This window comes from Notamacropus eugenii, chromosome 4 (assembly GCF_028372415.1).
Source record: "Notamacropus eugenii isolate mMacEug1 chromosome 4, mMacEug1.pri_v2, whole genome shotgun sequence".
NCBI classification, from domain to species: Eukaryota; Metazoa; Chordata; class Mammalia; order Diprotodontia; family Macropodidae; genus Notamacropus; species Notamacropus eugenii.
The window spans coordinates 158,505,093-158,523,154 of NC_092875.1; the positions used below are offsets into that span (position 1 = coordinate 158,505,093).

The window sequence follows — 18,062 nt, forward strand, 5'->3', positions numbered from 1 at the left end:
GTCACACAATTTCAAATTGTTTTTCAAAATGGTGGTACTGATTCATAACTCTTCTAGCAATGTATTAGTGCGTGTGTTCTTCCACAACCCCTCTAACATGACTATTCTCAACTTTTGTCGTCTTTGCCAATTTGCAGGTTGTGAAGTGAAATTGAGATTGTTTTGATTGTCATTTCTCTTACTGTTTTTGTTTTGGAACATTCTTTAATATATGATTTTTACTTTCAATTAGTTTATCTTTCTATATTTTTTAGCAGTCTGATATTTACAACTGAATTGTAAATTCCAGAAGTGTCTATGTATTCTATCACGTAATTTGTGATTAAAAATTATTCGGGTAATCATTAATTTTTTAATTTAATTTAATTTTAATTTAATTTAATTCGGGCAATTGGATAACTGAAGGTAGTTATGTATTAAAATATTCATACCATAATGGTTAAGTGTTTTCTTTACATCTTTGGAAGAAATATTTCTCATCCCATAACTTTAATAGTGATAACTTAACTTTGACTAGTGTTCTCAGATTTTCAAAGTTCTTTTCTTACACAAGTAATATAGATTTTCTCCTCATTTCATACATGATGAAGTGGATTATCAGAGATGTTGTGTCCTATATGAATTTTACAGCTATTGTGTTCCAACAGGGATTTCAACCCATTATCTCATTTTTTCAAATTGATGTTTTAAAAAAAAGATGTCATGTTACTAAGTACAAGTTGAATTTTTTATTCTTTTAGATTTCATCTTTATTTTCATTTTATCTCTGTTTCGTTCCTAGGGAGACATCTCCACATACATTTCAGCTAGACTTTTTCTTCAACAATGTAAGCAAACCAAGTGCTCCTGTTTTTGATAGATTGGGAAGGTATGTATTTTTTCAGCTTATTTCATTAGAGATTAATGGTTTCTAGCAGAGCACTATCGTTCCATTTTCATTAAAGGAGCAATGTGGGGAGTGTGTTTTCCTTGATCTAAATTATTTATGACATTAATTAGCTGTAACTTTGAACAAATTTTAGTCTCCAAAAGGAGATAATGAGTTTACTTTTCTCAGACCAGTTTTTTAAAGTGTAATTTCAAAAATCTATATCATTATAGTTATATAATTATTTTATAATATGATATAGTTATATAACATAAATTAATTATATTTATATATAATTATAATAATATTATAATAATATAGCTATATTTTGTGTTCTTAGGTGGAATGTTATTTGTAATATCACTTGTAATTTGACTGTGGATGATGTTTTTTACCTGGAAGATAATTTTTAGGTGATCAGATATATATTTTATGATATGGTAGTAACTAAAAATCTGTCAGATTTTTTTAGTTCTTTGATAACAAAGTATTAAACTCTTTAACTTCTGCCTTTTCTAAAATTCCCTTTATGGGAATTGTTTTAGTTGCCTTTTTAAACAGTTTTGTATATGCTAGATTTAAAAAAGAAATTGGGTTCCCCAGACTTTGCAGACGTTGTGATAGTAGGGAGTAAAATGGGTAATAAAAATAACCTAAGTGAGTTAATCATTTGGAAGAAAATAGTTTTAAAAAACCAGTAATTTTTTTTGCAGTAGAACAAAGTTTCTTATTTTGGGTTTCATGGGCTCTCCCAAGATATCCATACGTGGATTTTTGGGGAAAGGGGGTGGCAGTGATGGTGGTGTCAGTGGTATGTGTCTTCTGTGAACTTAGATAGGAAAAAATTACTTATTTATTTTCCTTAACCTGTAATTGACATGTAGTATTTCCTTCAGTCATGAATGTGAATAACAAACCACAGTTGTAATAGTAGTCTGACCTATGATTTTGTTAGGAATAGAAATTAGAGACGTTTTCATATTATATTTCAGTTTTTCCAGAAATTTTCGAATATCATTTATGCTCATTACTACTTTGAAATGACTGCAGTTATTAGACGCTATTGTGATTCATTGATCACAATCTTCCTGTCTATAGATCTTCATACTTCACTAGACTCCCCAAGGCGGGGATCCATGACATAAAAAACAATTGCAAACTCCATCTAGAGAGGACTTTGCATTTTTTAAAAAAGGAGCTGTTAGAATGAGAGAAAATAATGTTAAGGTGCATCCAGAAATTTCTTCAATATGAGAATTTACTAGTCAGGTATACTGAAATAAAGTGTCTTTCTATTTTCAAGTAATTTTTTCATTGACTTGTCTTTGTTGTACTATCACATTCTGCTAACCTTAGGACTAGCAAAGATGAATTTGTGGTGCTGGAAAAGTTAAAAAAAATTTTTGAACTCTGAGAAGACATTTAGGAGAATATTAGTTCATATAGTATAAAAATAACTAATTGTTATGTTCTAAAATTCTTATTGTTGTTGGAACCTACTTGTTAAGATAATGTTTTTCTTGTTTTGATCCTGGTGTCAATTTCAAAAAAAAAATATAAATTATATATTTTACATTGAGTACTTAGCATCTTGATGAGTTTTTAATAAGAAGTAAAAATAGTTTTTAATGTACTAATTGTGTACTATTGTAAAGTACTAATTATTTGTCATTACTAAATTGGATATTCTATGAACAGTGTTGCATATGAACTTATGCTTTTATTCTTACTCTTTTGATAGCCTGGACTATGATGAAAACACCTCTATCATCTTTAGACCTAATGCAAAGGTAAAGTGAAAGCCCTCTTCTCATTTTTGAATGCCACCTACCATTTGAAGCTTTAATGAGTTCCAAGTCTTTCTTTTGAATTCAAAAATTGAATCTGTATAAACTAGTAATTATAGAATACGTGTTTGGCTAGATCAGGTGCTGCTCAGCAAAGGATCTCCTTCATACCTTGTCTACTCTTGGACCCAGAAGTGACTTTTTAGGTTCTTTGCCTGCCCTGCCTTTTGTTCCTCTAGTGGCCCAACAGGTGGCCAAATATCTCTTCCTTTCCCTGTTTCCATTTAGGTGGGTAAGTATAGAAGAGGGCAGGCACTTAAGTCACGTGAGACACATTGTTCTTCATTATACTTTTGTGTGGTTGACTTAAGGTTGTTATTTTGTGAAAAGTGAAAATTTTGAGATACTCTTCCAGCACATCAGAATGAGTTTATATTCCTGTTTTTTAAAAATGAAAAGTAGTTTCTGAAAGTATTTCATCACCAAATATTATTTAATGAAAAGGAAATTGAGAGAAGTCTTTAATATGATCAGTATTTAAAACCCCTCCAGGATAGGAAGAGGAGCAGTAGAAGAGTTTTGTAATGTTGTAAGGATCTTGTAGAGTGTTTTCACCCATAATACTTAATCTTTTGTACATTTTTGTTCTTTAGATACTGACTTTTTTCCCCTCATCTTTGATCTTCCCCTCAAAGGGCTAATATTAGAGGCACTGTTAAGTATTTCTTTCTTAGAAGAGCCCTTGGGTTTTTCATCTGGAATTCCATCCCCTTCAAAATTGCTGTGGTCTTGATGCTTGTTATCTAGTAGTGAACATGATAGTCCTGTCATATGCCTGGAGGAAATAATTTCATTCATTAGGAACTTTGTGCCTAATGTGTCCCTGTTAATGTAGTGTGGTAGAATACAGAGAGTATTGGACTAAAGTCAGGGTCTGGATTTTGTTTTGTTACTAATCCTTAATGGGATATTGGGAAAGTCAACCTTATAGATTCTGTTTTTGAAGAAATAATATTTGTCTTGTCTACCTTAGGTGATTGTTATGAGAATCAAATGAAAAGTCTAAAAATGGTTTGAAAAGGTATAAAATGTTGTATAAGTGCAAAGTATGGTTAATTCTCCAAGAATGAGTAATAGAATAACATAAAGATATTGGTCTATTGAGATGAAAGTTTCCATTTAAATTTCTTATGAGACTTAAGGACCAGCTAGCCTAGCTTGTTATTAGAACACTGGCTGTTGGGTGATTTAATTTTTTTTAGCCATAGCATCTCTTGAAGATTTTTCTGCTTAAGAGTAAAGGAGTTGCATTATGTGTCAGTGGAGAGATATGCCATAATGAACAACAATGGAATTTTTTAGTATTGAGGTAGCTTAGGCAAATAGCTTATGTTTTGGGGTACGTTTTGAGAATAGGGAAACATTTATTATTGTTTTGTCAGTCTTTTCTTTGCTCGTTCTTTCTGCATGGTCTTGAATAAAGTCTGATTTGCACTTTTCACCTTTGTAATAAATTCTGTAAGAAAATGAGGACAATTTATGCTTTTATGAGCCTCATTGGGATCTGTACTTATGATCCTGTAATTTCCACACTTCATCTCATCTCCATTCTCTGGAACTTCCTTGGGATCTGGGAAGATGAATTCTTTAGAGAGTGGAGATGAAATAGTGTGTAGAATTCTGGAGGACTTAAAGTGGGTGCTGCAAGCCCTATAGTTGTGAAATTTACTATCTGGAGAAATATTGAGGCTTCACCATTCCAATTCTGTTTAATTTTGATCCCTGAATTTTCAGTATGTTTTGAATGATAATTTTAGTTAGAACCTAGGAATAATATTTATTATTTCAGTTTAGCTCCAGTCATATTGAAATTGTAATTCAACCTTTAACCCTTTGTTCCTTTTTAAAAAAATCAGGTAAACACTGATGGCTTGGTCCTAAGAGGTTGGTACAACTGTCTGACACTTGCAATATATGGATCAGTCGATAGAGTGATAAGTCATGATAGAGACTCCCCTCCACCACCACCTCCACCTCCACCTCCTCCCCAGCAACAGCCAAGTGTAAAAAGAACTCCAAAACATGGTAAGCATTTCAGAATTGCCTAGAAACAGTGAAATCTACATGAAGTTTTATGTTTTTCCAAACAAAATAAGAAAAATTTTTCTATATTTGGATTTGGCATCAGACTTCAGCTGTATATTAGTTTCAGCTCGGCTTTCTTTCTGTGTAGCCATTTTGTTAGATATGGCCATTTTTATATTCTTCAGTATATATTCTTTATATTATTCAAAAGATTGTGCTTTAAAAAAAATCTACTAGACCTGATTTTAAAAAGTAAATTTAATGAAAGTAGAATACACTATAAAACTAGAGTTTATCATAACATGGAAATTATTTCATAAAGATATGTGTGTATGTTTGTCCTTCGTTACTGAAGAAGACCATGCCATCAGAGAAATGATGACATGACTTGCACTTGACTTTGTTTTGAGTGAGGGAGGGCTGTACAGGTCACCAGCCTCACTTGTCCTCCAGAGCCATCTGAATCCAGTGACCAGATACTCATCAGGATGACTGGAGATGACCCAGGATGAGACAGTTGGGGTTAAGTGACTTACCCAAGGTCACCCAGCTAGTGACTGTCAAGTGTCTGAGGTCCTCCTGACTCCTGCACTGGTGTTCTATCCACTGCACCACCTAGCTGCTCCTTCATAAAGATATAGAAGAATAGGGAATGGGTTTAATATGAATTTTTGGAAGATTTACTATAATTGAATTTTTCAAAATAAAACACAAAATCTAATTTTAGAAGTTTAAATATTGCTGAAATATCCTATTGATGGAACCACTTTTATCTCCCTCATGATGTAATATTGTCATTAAGTGTAGGGCAAGGAAATTCGGAAATTCTAATTGTTAGCTTCTTGTCTTTTATAAATTAAGGAGCTTTTTTTAAGATTATGGAGATTAAGGAGAACCTTATTTCTCTTTCTTACTTGATACTGTCATTAGCATAAGGTCTGCACAATAGAATATTTAAGGGTACAAAACAAAATTATGTGAATTTACTTAATGATTTACTTTGCTAAAATTTGCTTTATAGTACACTTTTTAGGAACACACAAAACATTTAGGAACACTTTTGTAAGTCATTGTGTATCTCTGTTTTGATCCTAGTGTGATGTTGGAGTTTATAGTGTATGTACTTGAGGGGTCAAATTAATGCCTTAGAGATGTAGACTAGTTAGCATTATGTTATTATTAGTGTCCATATGTGCCTTTCTGAAATCCGATTTCTGGAAATGTAGGTTAGTTGGCAAAATATTGAGAGCCACAAAGGAAAATTTTATCATCTTGGTCAATTTAGTAGATAAGAAGTTCAAATATTGAAACATTTTTTTTTGGTCATGTATTGCATTCAAATGAGATGATGTATATAAAGTGCTTTGCAAACCTCAAAATGCTGTATACATTTATTATCATTTTATACTTTACATGAGAGTATCTTTTTTTCTAATAAAAATATAGCTGATGGTGAGAAAGAAGAGCAGTTTAATGGAAGTCCTCCAAGACCACAGCCCCGAGGACCAAGGACTCCTCCAGGACCCCCTCCACCGGATGATGATGATGATGATGAACCTCTGCCAGTACCAGGTACAACTAAAATCAGGGTTATTTCATTTTTCAGTTTTAGGGTTAGGACCAACAAGCATACATTGCAAGTGTAAAACTACTTAGTAGTTGAAGGTGAAAATAAAAAAAAAAGACACTAAGGTATTCTTAGAGCACAGTAAATATATTATTTGTAGTATTTTACACTATAATATAATTTGATTATACTTACTGGGTGAGATATATTTTTTAACAATCTGTGATAATCACTGACCTTTGCTTAGTCATTAGTTAGAATTATGTATTAGGAAATACTTGCTAAAGATAATTTTTTTCTTTCACTCTATTTAAAACATTAAAATTGATGTCTTTAAAAAAATTTAACTTTTAGTAGTTGGTGAAAAAGATGATGATGTTCCTCAACGAGAAGATTACTTTGAGCCCATTTCTCCTGATCGGACTTCTGTTCATCAGGAAGGGCAGTATTCTGATGAAGGTGAAGTGGAAGAGGATCAGCATGAGGAAGGTGAAGATGAAGAAGATGTAGATGTTGAGGAAGAGGAGGATGAAGATGAGGAAGATGGTCATACAGTAGAGAGTATCCCAGAGGAAGAAGAAGATGAAGAAGAGGAGGAGGAGGAAGGAGAAGAAGAAGGAGAGGAGGAGGAAGAAGAAGAGGAAGAAGGCGAAGGAGAAGAAGAAGAAGAAGAAGAAGGGGAAGGTAGGCATTTTAGCAAAATAGTAAAACTCCTAAAGAAAATGTAAGAATTCCAATTTGCATATTTAGAAATTCCGGAATAAAAATAGTCAGTTTTTAGTGTAATGATAAAGTGTGACATAAAGTCTTTCTTACAGTATTTGATGAGCTTACATTTTGAATGAAGAAATGAAAAAGTGTTGCACACTTTCTCTTTGCCATACACTTTGCCAGATGCTGGGGATACAAATGCAATAGTGAAGACAGGCCCTGCCTTCTAGGAGCTTTCATTCTAGTAAAAGAAGCTAACATATGCACAAGAATAGGGGCCAGGGAGGGATATTTGGTTTGGAATGTTATAGGGATGGTGAGTTAGAACCATAATGAAGTTGATTCCTGTACCTTTACCAGGAGTAGTGATGGAGTTATTTCAGTTATGGTTCCTGAACTGGAAAAGAAATGTGGGGTTTGGTGGGGTAGAGGGTAAGAGTGGAACATGAAACAGGATGCTTGGTGTGGTCAACCATTAATGTCTGCCTGGAACTTGGCCTAGAAACATCCATGAATCAGCATCTTTTGATATAAGAATTTATTAGCCATTTAAGTTTGATATACTTACTTTTAGTTTTTGGAATGATTGTGCATTTGGCTTTCAGATTCGTGTGTGTGTGTGTGTGTGTGTGTGTGTGTGTGTGTGTGTGAGAGAGAGAGAGAGAGAGAGAGAGAGAGAGAGAGAGAGAGAGAGAGGCACGTACCTGTTTATATATGTGTACATATACACGTATACATATACACATATGCATGCATATACACAGACACACACACAGTCCACGGTTGGGATTTTATTTGTGTAGGGATTTCTTATAAAGTTATTTTACTTCGTTAGCCTCCAACTCTTTTGCATCTTACAGTCCAAGTCAGTTCCCTGAGGCCCTTAGAGGTAAAGCTGCTTACCAGTGGTTACATAGCTGGTGCATTTCAGAGGCAGGACTTTAACCTAGATCTTCAGTGACTAATGCCAATCTTCTATGTGTTCTGCTGTGCTACCTATGAAAGGAGAGATTAAAGAGGGGAAAGCATCATATGAAAAGTTCTGAATTTAGGTGCTTTATTTAACTCTTGCTTGTTTTTCAAGTAGGGATTTCATTGACATAGAGAACTCTAGGTTCTTAACCAGGGCTTATGGGTACCTTCTTTTCAATTTATAGTCTTAGCTGCTGAGGCACTAAGAAGTCAGGTGACTTGCCCAGAGTTACACAGCTAGTGTGTGTGTCTGAAGTGGGTCTTGAACTGAGGTGGCTTTGAGGCAGGCTTCCTCACTAGTATACCGTGTTGCTTCTCAACTACATGACTTCTTATATGTTCTTTATTGTAACAGGTAACATGGAGGTTGTTAGGAGGACCAACACAATCAGAAGCTTTTTATGCAAAAAAGAAGGAAAAACTAGTCGATTTGATTCTTATGGCAGGACAGTTGGCTGATCTTTTACTAAGTAGAAATGTCAGCCTTGCTAGCTCCTGGCCTGGCCAGATAGTTTTGAGCCATAGAAAATGCTAAAAGTATGTGAGAGAAATATTCTAAAAATCAACCTTTCAGAAAAACCTAAGTTTTAAAATAAGCAGCCCTTCAGGCCTGTAGTTGTTTAAATGAAGTATGTAAAAATAACATTAGAGAGTAAGTGAAAGCTGTAGAGGTCAGTGTTTCAGCAGAAGCCGATTGGCAAAGGTTACATCAGGTCAAAGAGCATTAAAAATTGCTATAGAACAACCCATGTGAGACATGGAGTGGAGAATAAGGAAGAGACTTCTGAACTACATAGAGTAGGAGTTGATTAAATCTCATACAATTTTTAAAAAAATAATTATCTCTTTAAAAAGAATCCATGATTAATTTTGAATATTTGACATTTTCTTATTAATTTTCAAAGTTAAAGGTCAACATCATGTTCTTTCTAGCTAAAAAGTTTTGTTGATCAGTTTATAAATGTTTGGAATCCTCCAGTGTTTTAAGATGACTATGTATAATTATGTTTGTATTCAGTCAGTCCATCAACTAGCATTTATTAAATGCCTGCCATGTGCCAGGATCTGTGCTAAGTGTTGGAGATACAAAGAAAGACAAAAAAAAAATAGTTCCTGCTCTCAAGGAGCGCACAATCTAAAGAGGGAGACAACATGCAAACAACTATACAGACAAGATATACACAGGTAAATTTGAGATAGTCTCAAAGGGAAGGCACTAAGAAAGGACTAGGAAAATCCTCTTGTAGAAAGTTGGAATTAAGCTGAAACTTTAGGGGAGATAAAGAGGGAGAGAGTTGCAGGCTTGGAGAACACCCATTGACAATGCTTAGAGTTGGAGATGGAGTGTTGGGTGTTAGGAGTTCCTATTGAGCTAGAAAATATGTATCTCAAATTTTGTTGAGGAAAAATTGTTTTTCATGAGATCTAAACTGATTTTAATTGAATATAAAGGTGACCTGGTATTCCCTTACACTGTTTAATTAAGTTTTGAGTTCTTCAGATATGTTGTGAAGGGATGTTATTATTTCTTGGTTAAAAGTTTGAGCTACTCTTAATCTTGCTGAAAATTTAATAATTTTTCCATTAAAATTTTTAACTTGTCATTTATTTTTATATGTTGAGTGAATATAACTTGCAAAAACAAAGGATTTATTTGTAGTAGATGTAGCAAATTCATTTTGTTTTGAAACAAAAATAAGATTGGAAAAGAAACATACTTTATTAATTTCTTGTTTCTCCTGAAATACAGAGAGATTACGTGAAATGAGTTTATTTCACTTTAACCCTAAACTTGCTTTAGTAGAAGGTGGAAACTTCAAAGAAGTTTCCTGTTAATATGGCTGAAAAGAAGAGAAAAGATTTCTTGATGTAAAAACTGGTCCTTTGGAGCATCCCTTTATTATTTCTTAATTTCATCATTTAGGGTCATTTAGTCTTCAAGTAGTTGTCTTTCACAGTGTTGAATTTTCATATGTGAATTTGAAGCTTTAAACTACTTTAAACTGCTTACTGTATCATAGGATTTGAGATTAGAAGGAACTACAGCTTATTTTGTTCTATCCTTTGTAAAACTGGTAGTCAGAGTTTAGAAATAAAGAAAAATGTTCAGTTTTGGTAATGGTTTAATTTTCTCCCAGTTGTAAACATTACAATTTCTAAGTCCTTAATATTTAGATTAAGACTTTAATTCTCAGAGTTAGGAGATGTTTTTGGTAAAGTGAAGCCTCAACTAATATTTTATCTACAAAAGTTCATTGTTTTTAGTATTAATACAGTTTGGGTTCTTTTCCTGAAGCTCAATAGTCTAAAAATTCTTTTTGCTCTTGTCACTTTTGTGTTTCCTTGTCTATCTCTGCTCTCAAATGATAAATTTTTTAAATCAGTTACAAGAAGTCTAGGAAAGAGAATATTTTTTGGTGTCTGTTTTCTTTCCAAATGGTAATTAAAAGTGGTATTTTTGCTCTTCAGTGAACTAAAGGGATCTAGACTTTAAGCAGGATCTTTGGAATACTTTTAGTCTGTTATGTCATTGATTTGGGTACATATTTGCAACATCTTGCAGTTTCTCTGTTGGTTGTAAATTTTGTGGCTACAAAAATTCTTTATGTAGTATCCAGCCTTTTTGTGTTGAGCAAGTTCAGACTTAGCTAAGCTGTATTTTAGATGACAGGTATAAATATCATTGGGGAGTTGTAACAGCAAGGACCCCAGCAGACATAGGAGAGCCAGCTATACAGGTTCTCTGCTTTTCTAAAAGGAAAGCAACTTTTAAGGGGTCAGTAGTCTAGTTAAGCACATATATCATTCACTTAGTTTAGGGAAAAAAAGTCAGCACCCTGAACTTCAGAGAAAATACAAAGGGGGGGGGGGGAGCTTTTTTAAACCGGCTGCCCAGAGTTTCTTCTAGCACACAAATCTTCTTCCAAAAAATAAGATCCAAAGCAAAAACCTTACTTCAGAGTATATATACTCTTTTCAAGTCTGGAGGTCACGACCCTTGTGACCCTGTGCCTCATTAGAAATTAACAGAAGGTATCTGAGGCCTATTAATGGGCAGGGATGATCTTTAACTCTTCCCCCCACCCACCATTAACCTTATATTAACCTTGCAGGAGTCCATATATTCTTCAGAGTATTTTCAGCTTGGTAGACCCTGCCAGAGCATCTTGAGAGCAACCTGATACAAAAAGCTCCATGCTGCCATGAGAGAAATGTAGAGATATTATTATTTTGTGGAGGAATTTTGTCATGCTTACCAGATTATTTTAACTTATTTTCAGGAGATGATGGCTATGAGCAGATTTCTAGTGATGAAGATGGAATTGCTGATTTAGAACGTGAGACATTTAAATATCCAAACTTTGATGTTGAATATACTGCTGAGGATTTAGCTTCAGTGCCTCCAATGACATATGATCCATATGACAGAGAACTTGTACCACTTGCATATTTTAGCTGCCCATACAAGACAACTTTTGAAATTGAAGTTAGCAGGATGAAAGACCAAGGTCCTGATAAAGAAAATTCAGGGGCAGTAGAAGCTTCGGTAAAGTTAATGGAACTTTTAGAACTATATCAGGAAGATAGAGGTGCAAAGTGGGTCACAGCTTTGGAAGAAGTTCCAAGTTTAATAGTAAAAGGATTAAGTTATTTGCAGTTCAAAAATACACAACAAGACTACATTGGCCAGCTGGTAGATTGGACCATGCAGGCCTTGAATTTACAAGTAGCTCTCCGTCAGCCCATCGCCTTAAATGTCCGACAACTCAAAGCTGGGACTAAATTAGTGTCCTCACTGGCAGAATGTGGACCTCAAGGAGTGATGGGACTTTTACAAGCAGGAGTTATCAGTGGATTATTTGAATTGCTATTTGCTGATCATGTATCATCTTCTCTTAAACTAAATGCTTTTAAAGCCTTGGACAGTATTATTAGTATGACTGAAGGTATGGAGGAGTTTTTAAGAGGCAGACAGGACCTACATGAAAAAAGTGGTTATCAGAAACTTTTGGAGCTCATACTCTTGGATCAGACTGTGAGAGTAGTCACTGCTGGTTCTGCTATTCTCCAGAAATGTCACTTCTATGAGATTCTGTCTGAAATTAAAAGACTTGGTGATCAGTTGGCAGAGAGGTCTTCTATTCCTAACCACAGTGAGTCTGAGCAGGATACAGACCCTGGACTTGAGAGGACAAACCCTGACTATGAAAATGAAGTGGAAGCTTCTTTGGATATAGTTCATCTTTTGGAATCCTCTCTTATAACTGAAGGGGAGATAGAGAAGCTTATTAACCTCTTAGATGAAATCTTCCACTTAATGGAGACTGCACCTCATACAATGGTTCAGCCTCCTGTGAAGTCATTCCCGACAATAGCAAGGATTACTGGACCTCCAGAGAGAGATGATCCATATCCTGTCTTATTCAGGTAAGATTCCTTTATTTTTATTTTTTAATTAAATATTTTATTAGAAACAACATTAAACATAAATGCAAACAGTTAAGCTTAGGTGTTTCATCCTACTGTTATAGAAGTTTTTTTTCCTTTTTAAAATAAAAGCTATTAAGGTTTAAAGAAAATAATTGCTTTTTTTGGAAAAAGTGTCATCTGATTATGAAGAATTTGTAGACTTTGGAATTCTTCTCAGAATACCCTGGCACCATGTTTCCCAAGGGCTGAACTCACAGAGGCACTGTGGGATATTTAAATTTTCAGCCTAATTGCTTAATAAATGCAGTTGGCCTAGGATCATTGTGAAAAATATTACTAAGAGTACTGAAAACCAAGAAAGTTTGGGAATTTAAGCCATAGCACAAATTCTTGAAATGTTGTAACGTACTCTTCTTTCATGTACAGTTAAGAACAAGAACAACTGATATGGGTACAAGTTGATTCGTAAATGATATTATCTACAAAACAATATAATATTGTCTATAATATTACTGAGTTATCAAGACAAGTTTAAATAATGCTGAGTATACTCGAGTCAAGAATGTAATATATTTTGACTAATAGTATGGTAGGTAGATTTATAATTGACTGAATGACTATATCCAAAAAGACTTAATTAGTGGACCATTCATTGTTGGATAACAATATCTGATGGCATTTGCAGACATCTGTCTTATTAACATTTTTATCAGTGACTTCTTTGGATGAAGAGGTAGATGAGATATTTATCACATTTGGGGTTGATTAAAAATTGAAGTAGTTAGCTAATGATGTTGACGACATAATCAAGATCCAAAATAGTGACAGATTGTCAGAAGAATTATTTTGGGGAGTTAAAATTTTTAAAAAATACATTTTGTTCGATGTCTTTTGTTTTTATATCAATTAAACTTTATCCTGTATCCATTTCTTTTCTCCTTCCCAAGAGCCAGCTAATATATCAAAGAATTTTTTTAAAAAGGAGAAAAAAATCAGCATAACCAGTCAATAGTTTGAAAAAATCTGACAACATGTGAAATGTCCGTACTTGTGCATCATCTTTCCTTCCACCTAACCTTTGTGGAAGACTTAAGGAAATTGTTATTTCTTATACCTTCTTTGAGGCATAATTCTTTGTTTTATCATTTTGTGGTGTCCTTTCCATTTATATTGTTGTAGTCGTATATCTTGATTTCTTGGCCCAGCTTACTTTTGTTTGCATCATTTCAGATAAGTTTTTCCATGCTTCTCTAATTTCATCTTTTTATTTTCGATAGCACAGTAATATTCCATTACATTTATATACAGTTCATTCAGCCATTGCCCAGTCAGTGAACATCTACTTTATTTCCAGTCTTTGCTACTACAAAAAGTGTTGTTAAAATTTTTTTGTTAAAAATAAAAATGAACAAATGGGACTTTTCTTGTCAGGGACAGTTTTGAGGTATATGCCTAATATTGGAATTTCTAGGTCAAAAAATGCACATTTGTATTCATATAATTCCAGATTGCTTTTCAAGATTGTTGTATTAATTTACCGCTCCACCAAGTGCATTAAATTTTCTAGCTTTCAACAACTCCATCAAAATTGACTACTCCCATCTTTGTCAATTTGCTAGGTGAGAAGTAAAACCTTAGGGTTGTTTTGATTTGTGTTTCTCTTATTATTTGTGATTGAAACTTGATTTCCTGTGGTTGCTGATAATTTGTGATTCTTCTTTAAAAATTCTTTGTTCATATCTTTGCTTAAACCAGAAGAAATTTAATGAAGGTGAATGTGAGTGGTAGTCTGCTCTGTAGTTCAGAAGACTAACACGATATGCACCATATGGCTTAATTGCAATTAATGACAACAATGCTTAAGAGTTTTAATGGGATATAGGATTAGTATAAGTAATTTGTCATAGCTGAGAGATGATCTTGTCTAATGTCATCATTTTTATAGATAAGGAAGCAAAAACTGGGAGAATTTGAGTGTCATAAAGCTAACTAGGAGGCAGCTAGTGGTACAGTGAAAGACTGTGATTTAAACGGCCATGGTCTTCCACTACATTTGGAGCCATCTGCAGTTGTCCTGATCCATATCTTTTCACTGGACGCAGATGGCTTTGGAGGAGAAAGTGAGACTGGTGACCTTACACAGCCTTCCCTCATTTGAATCCAATTCACTTGTGTGTCATGGCATCACTTCCCTGTTGTCATGGGCCTCATGATGGATAAACAACAGCAACAACAACCAATGGATAGAACACAGGGCCCAGAGTCAGGAGACCTGAGTTCAAATCCAGTGTCAAACACTTCCTTGCTACATGACCCTGGACAGTACCCTGATTGTCTGACAAAATGAATCTACCGGAGAAGGAAATGGCAAACTACTCCAAAATATTTGTCCAGCAAACCCCAAATGGTCATGAAGGGTCAGTCCTAGAAGCTGTATTGCTGGGTCAAAAGGTATGCACATTTTTGTAGTTCCAAATTGCTCTCCAGAATCAGCTCACAGCTCCACCAGCAATGAATTAGTGTTCCAACTCTCCCACATCTTCTCCCTCATTTATCATCTTCCTGTTTTGTCATATTAGCCAATCTGATAGGTGTGATGTGGTACCTCAGAGTTGTTTTGATTTGCATCTCTCTAATCAATAGTGATTTAAAGAATTTTTTTCATATGACTATAGATAAGATTTAATTTCTTTTTCTGAAAACTGCCTGTTCATGTCTTTGACTGTTTATCAGTTGAGGAATGACATATTCTTGTATATTTGACTCAGTTCTCTATATATTTTAGAAATGAGACCTTTATCACAGTAGTTGCAAAAATTCTTTCCCAGTTTTCTGCTTCCCTCCTAATCTTGGTGGCATTGGGTTTGTTTGTACAAAAACTTTTCAGTTTATCCATTTTGTACTTCATAATGTTCTCTATCTCTTGCTTGGTCAAAAAGTTCTCCATTCTCCATAAATCTGACAAATACACTATTGCTTGCTCCCCTATTTTGTTTGTAGTATCAGTTTTTATACCTAGATCATGTATCCATTTGGGCATTTTTCTTCTGTATGAGTGTCAGGTATTGGTCTATGCCCAGTTTCCACCACACTGTTATCTAGTTTTCCCAAGCAGTTTTTGTCATACAGTGAATTCTTATCCCAGAAACTGGGGTCCTTGGGTTTATCAAACAGTAGATTGCTATATTCATTCATATACTGTGTCTAGAGCATCTAACCTATTCTACTGATCTACCCCTCAATTTTTAGCTGTTGCCAAGTGGTTTTGATAATTGCTGCTTTATATTACAATTTGAGATCTGGTAGGGCTAGGTCACCTTCCCTAGCATTTCTTTTCATTAATTCCCTTGATATTCTGGATCTTTTGTTCTTCCAGATGAATTTTTATATTATTTTTATAGCCCTAGAAAATAGTTATCTGGTAGTTTGATTGGTATGGCACTGAATAAGTAAATTGTTTAGGTAGCATTGTCATTTTTATTCTATTAGGTCGGCCTACCCATGAACAACTGATGTTTTTCCACTTAACTTAGATCTGACTTAATTTGTGCAAAAAGTGCTTTGTAATGGTGTTCGTATAGTCCCTGGGTTTGTTTTGGCAGGTAGACTCTCAGATATTTTATAGTGTCTCCATTGCTTTAAATGGAATTTCTGTTTCTATCTTGTTGTTGGCCTTTGTTAGTAATATATAGAAATGCAAATGATTTAGGTGGGTTTATTTTGTAACCTGCAACTTTGCCAAAGTTGTTTATTATTTCAAGTAGTTTTTTTACTTGATTCTCTGGGATTCTGTAAGTATATCCTCGTATCATCTGCAAATAGTGATAACTTTGTTTTTTCTTTGCCTATTCTAATTACTTCAATTTTTTTTCTTCTCTTATTGCTAAAGCTAACATTTCTAGTACCATATTGAATAACAGTGGTAATAATGGACATCCTTGTTTCACCCTTGATCTTACTAGAAATGAATTTAGCTTATCCCCATTGCATGTAATGCTTGCTGATGGTTTTTGCTAGATACTGCTTATTATTTTATGGAAGACTCCATTGATTCCTGTGCTCTCCAGTGTTTTCAGCAGGAATGGGTGTTGTATTTTGTCAAAAGCTTTTTTTTGCATCTATTGAGATAATCATGTGGTTTCTGTTAGTTTTGTTATTGATTTGATCAATAATGCTGATAGTTTTTCTAACACTGCATTCCTACCTGATCATAATGTATAATTCTTGTGATAAGTTGCTGTATGTTTTTTTGCTAATACCTTATGTAAAACTTTTGCATCTATATTCATTAGAGAAATTGGTCTATAATTTTCTTTCTCTGTTTTGACTCTTTCTGGTTTAGGTATCAGAACCATATTTGTATCATAAAAAGAATTTGGTAAGACTCCTTCTTCCCCAATTTTCCCAAATAGTCTATATAGTATTGGAGTTAGCTGTTCTTTAAATGTTTAATAGAATTCACTTGTAAATCCATCTGACCCTGGAGATTTCTTCCTGCGGAGTTCATTAATAGCTTGTTCAATTTCTTTTTTTGAGATGGCGTTATTTAAGAATTCAATTTCCTCTTCTGTTAATCTGGGCAATTTATATTTTTTAAAAGAATCATCTATCTTGTTTAGATTGTTGAATTTATGGGCATACACGTGGGCAAAGTAATTTCTGTTTCTTGTCTGATACTAGCATTGCTACCCCTGCTTCTTTTTACATCAGCTGAAGCACAATATATTCTTCTCCAACCTTTTACCTTTACCTTGCGTATATCCCCCATTTCAAATGTGTTTCTTGTAAACAACATATTGTTGGATTATGGTTTTTAATGCATTTTGCTGTCCTCCATTTTATGGAAGAGTTCATCACATTCACAGTTATGATAACTATCTGTCTTTCCCCCTCCATCTTCTTTTCCCTCCATTTATGCTTTTAGTTCTCCCTTCCCCTCCACAATAGTTTTTTTTTTGACCACCCTCTCCCTCAGTCTTCCTTCTCTTCTTTCAGCCCCACCCCCTTTTACTCCCCTTTTTCCTTACTACTTCTTCCCTCACTTTTAACCTCCCCTCCCTTTCCTTTCCACTTTCTCCTCCTGCTGCCTGTAGAGCTAGTTAGATTTCTATACTTAACTGAGTTTGTTCTCTCCTTGAACCAAATCAGATGAGAGTAAATCTCAAACTACTCTCATGTCCCTCCACCTTTCCCTCTACTATAATATGTTTTTGTGCCCCTTCGTGTGATTTGGTTTACCTTTTTCTGCCTCCTTTTCATATCTTTCATTACAATGCCTTCGCACCCTTAAATCACATTTTTACCAAAACATCATTTAATTTATACCCACTCCTTCTATCTGTGTATATCCCTTTTAAATATCATAATAAATATACAATTCTCAAGATTATCAAGTATCATCTTCCCTTATAGGGATGTAAACAGTCTGCCCATATTGAATAAGAAGTTTTTTTGCCCCTCATTTACCTTTTTATGCCTCTCTTGAGACTGTGTTTGATGATCGAATTTTCTGTTGAGCCTCTGGCCTTTTCATCAGGAAGGTCTGGAAATCCCTTATTTCATTAAATGTACATCTCCTTGACTGAAATATTATGCTCAATTTTGCTAGATAATTCATCCTTGGTTGTAGTCTCAGCTCCTT

At 34.3% G+C, this 18,062-nt stretch overlaps 1 protein-coding gene across 4 annotated transcripts in view; it reads left to right on the forward strand.

Annotated features, from left to right (window-relative positions):
- Positions 1–18,062, forward strand: part of VIRMA (vir like m6A methyltransferase associated) — an 88,484-nt gene that overhangs the window by 34,364 nt on the left and 36,058 nt on the right. For 3 of the 4 annotated variants that reach the window (XM_072603503.1, XM_072603506.1, XM_072603505.1), the window contains 6 exons: positions 782–868; positions 2,610–2,658; positions 4,572–4,740; positions 6,187–6,312; positions 6,662–6,991; positions 11,272–12,418. In XM_072603503.1, coding sequence (XP_072459604.1) covers positions 782–868; positions 2,610–2,658; positions 4,572–4,740; positions 6,187–6,312; positions 6,662–6,991; positions 11,272–12,418 — 1,908 coding nt within the window. The remainder of the gene's footprint in view (positions 1–781; positions 869–2,609; positions 2,659–4,571; positions 4,741–6,186; positions 6,313–6,661; positions 6,992–11,271; positions 12,419–18,062) is intronic. The other variant, XM_072603504.1, reaches the window with a different exon arrangement.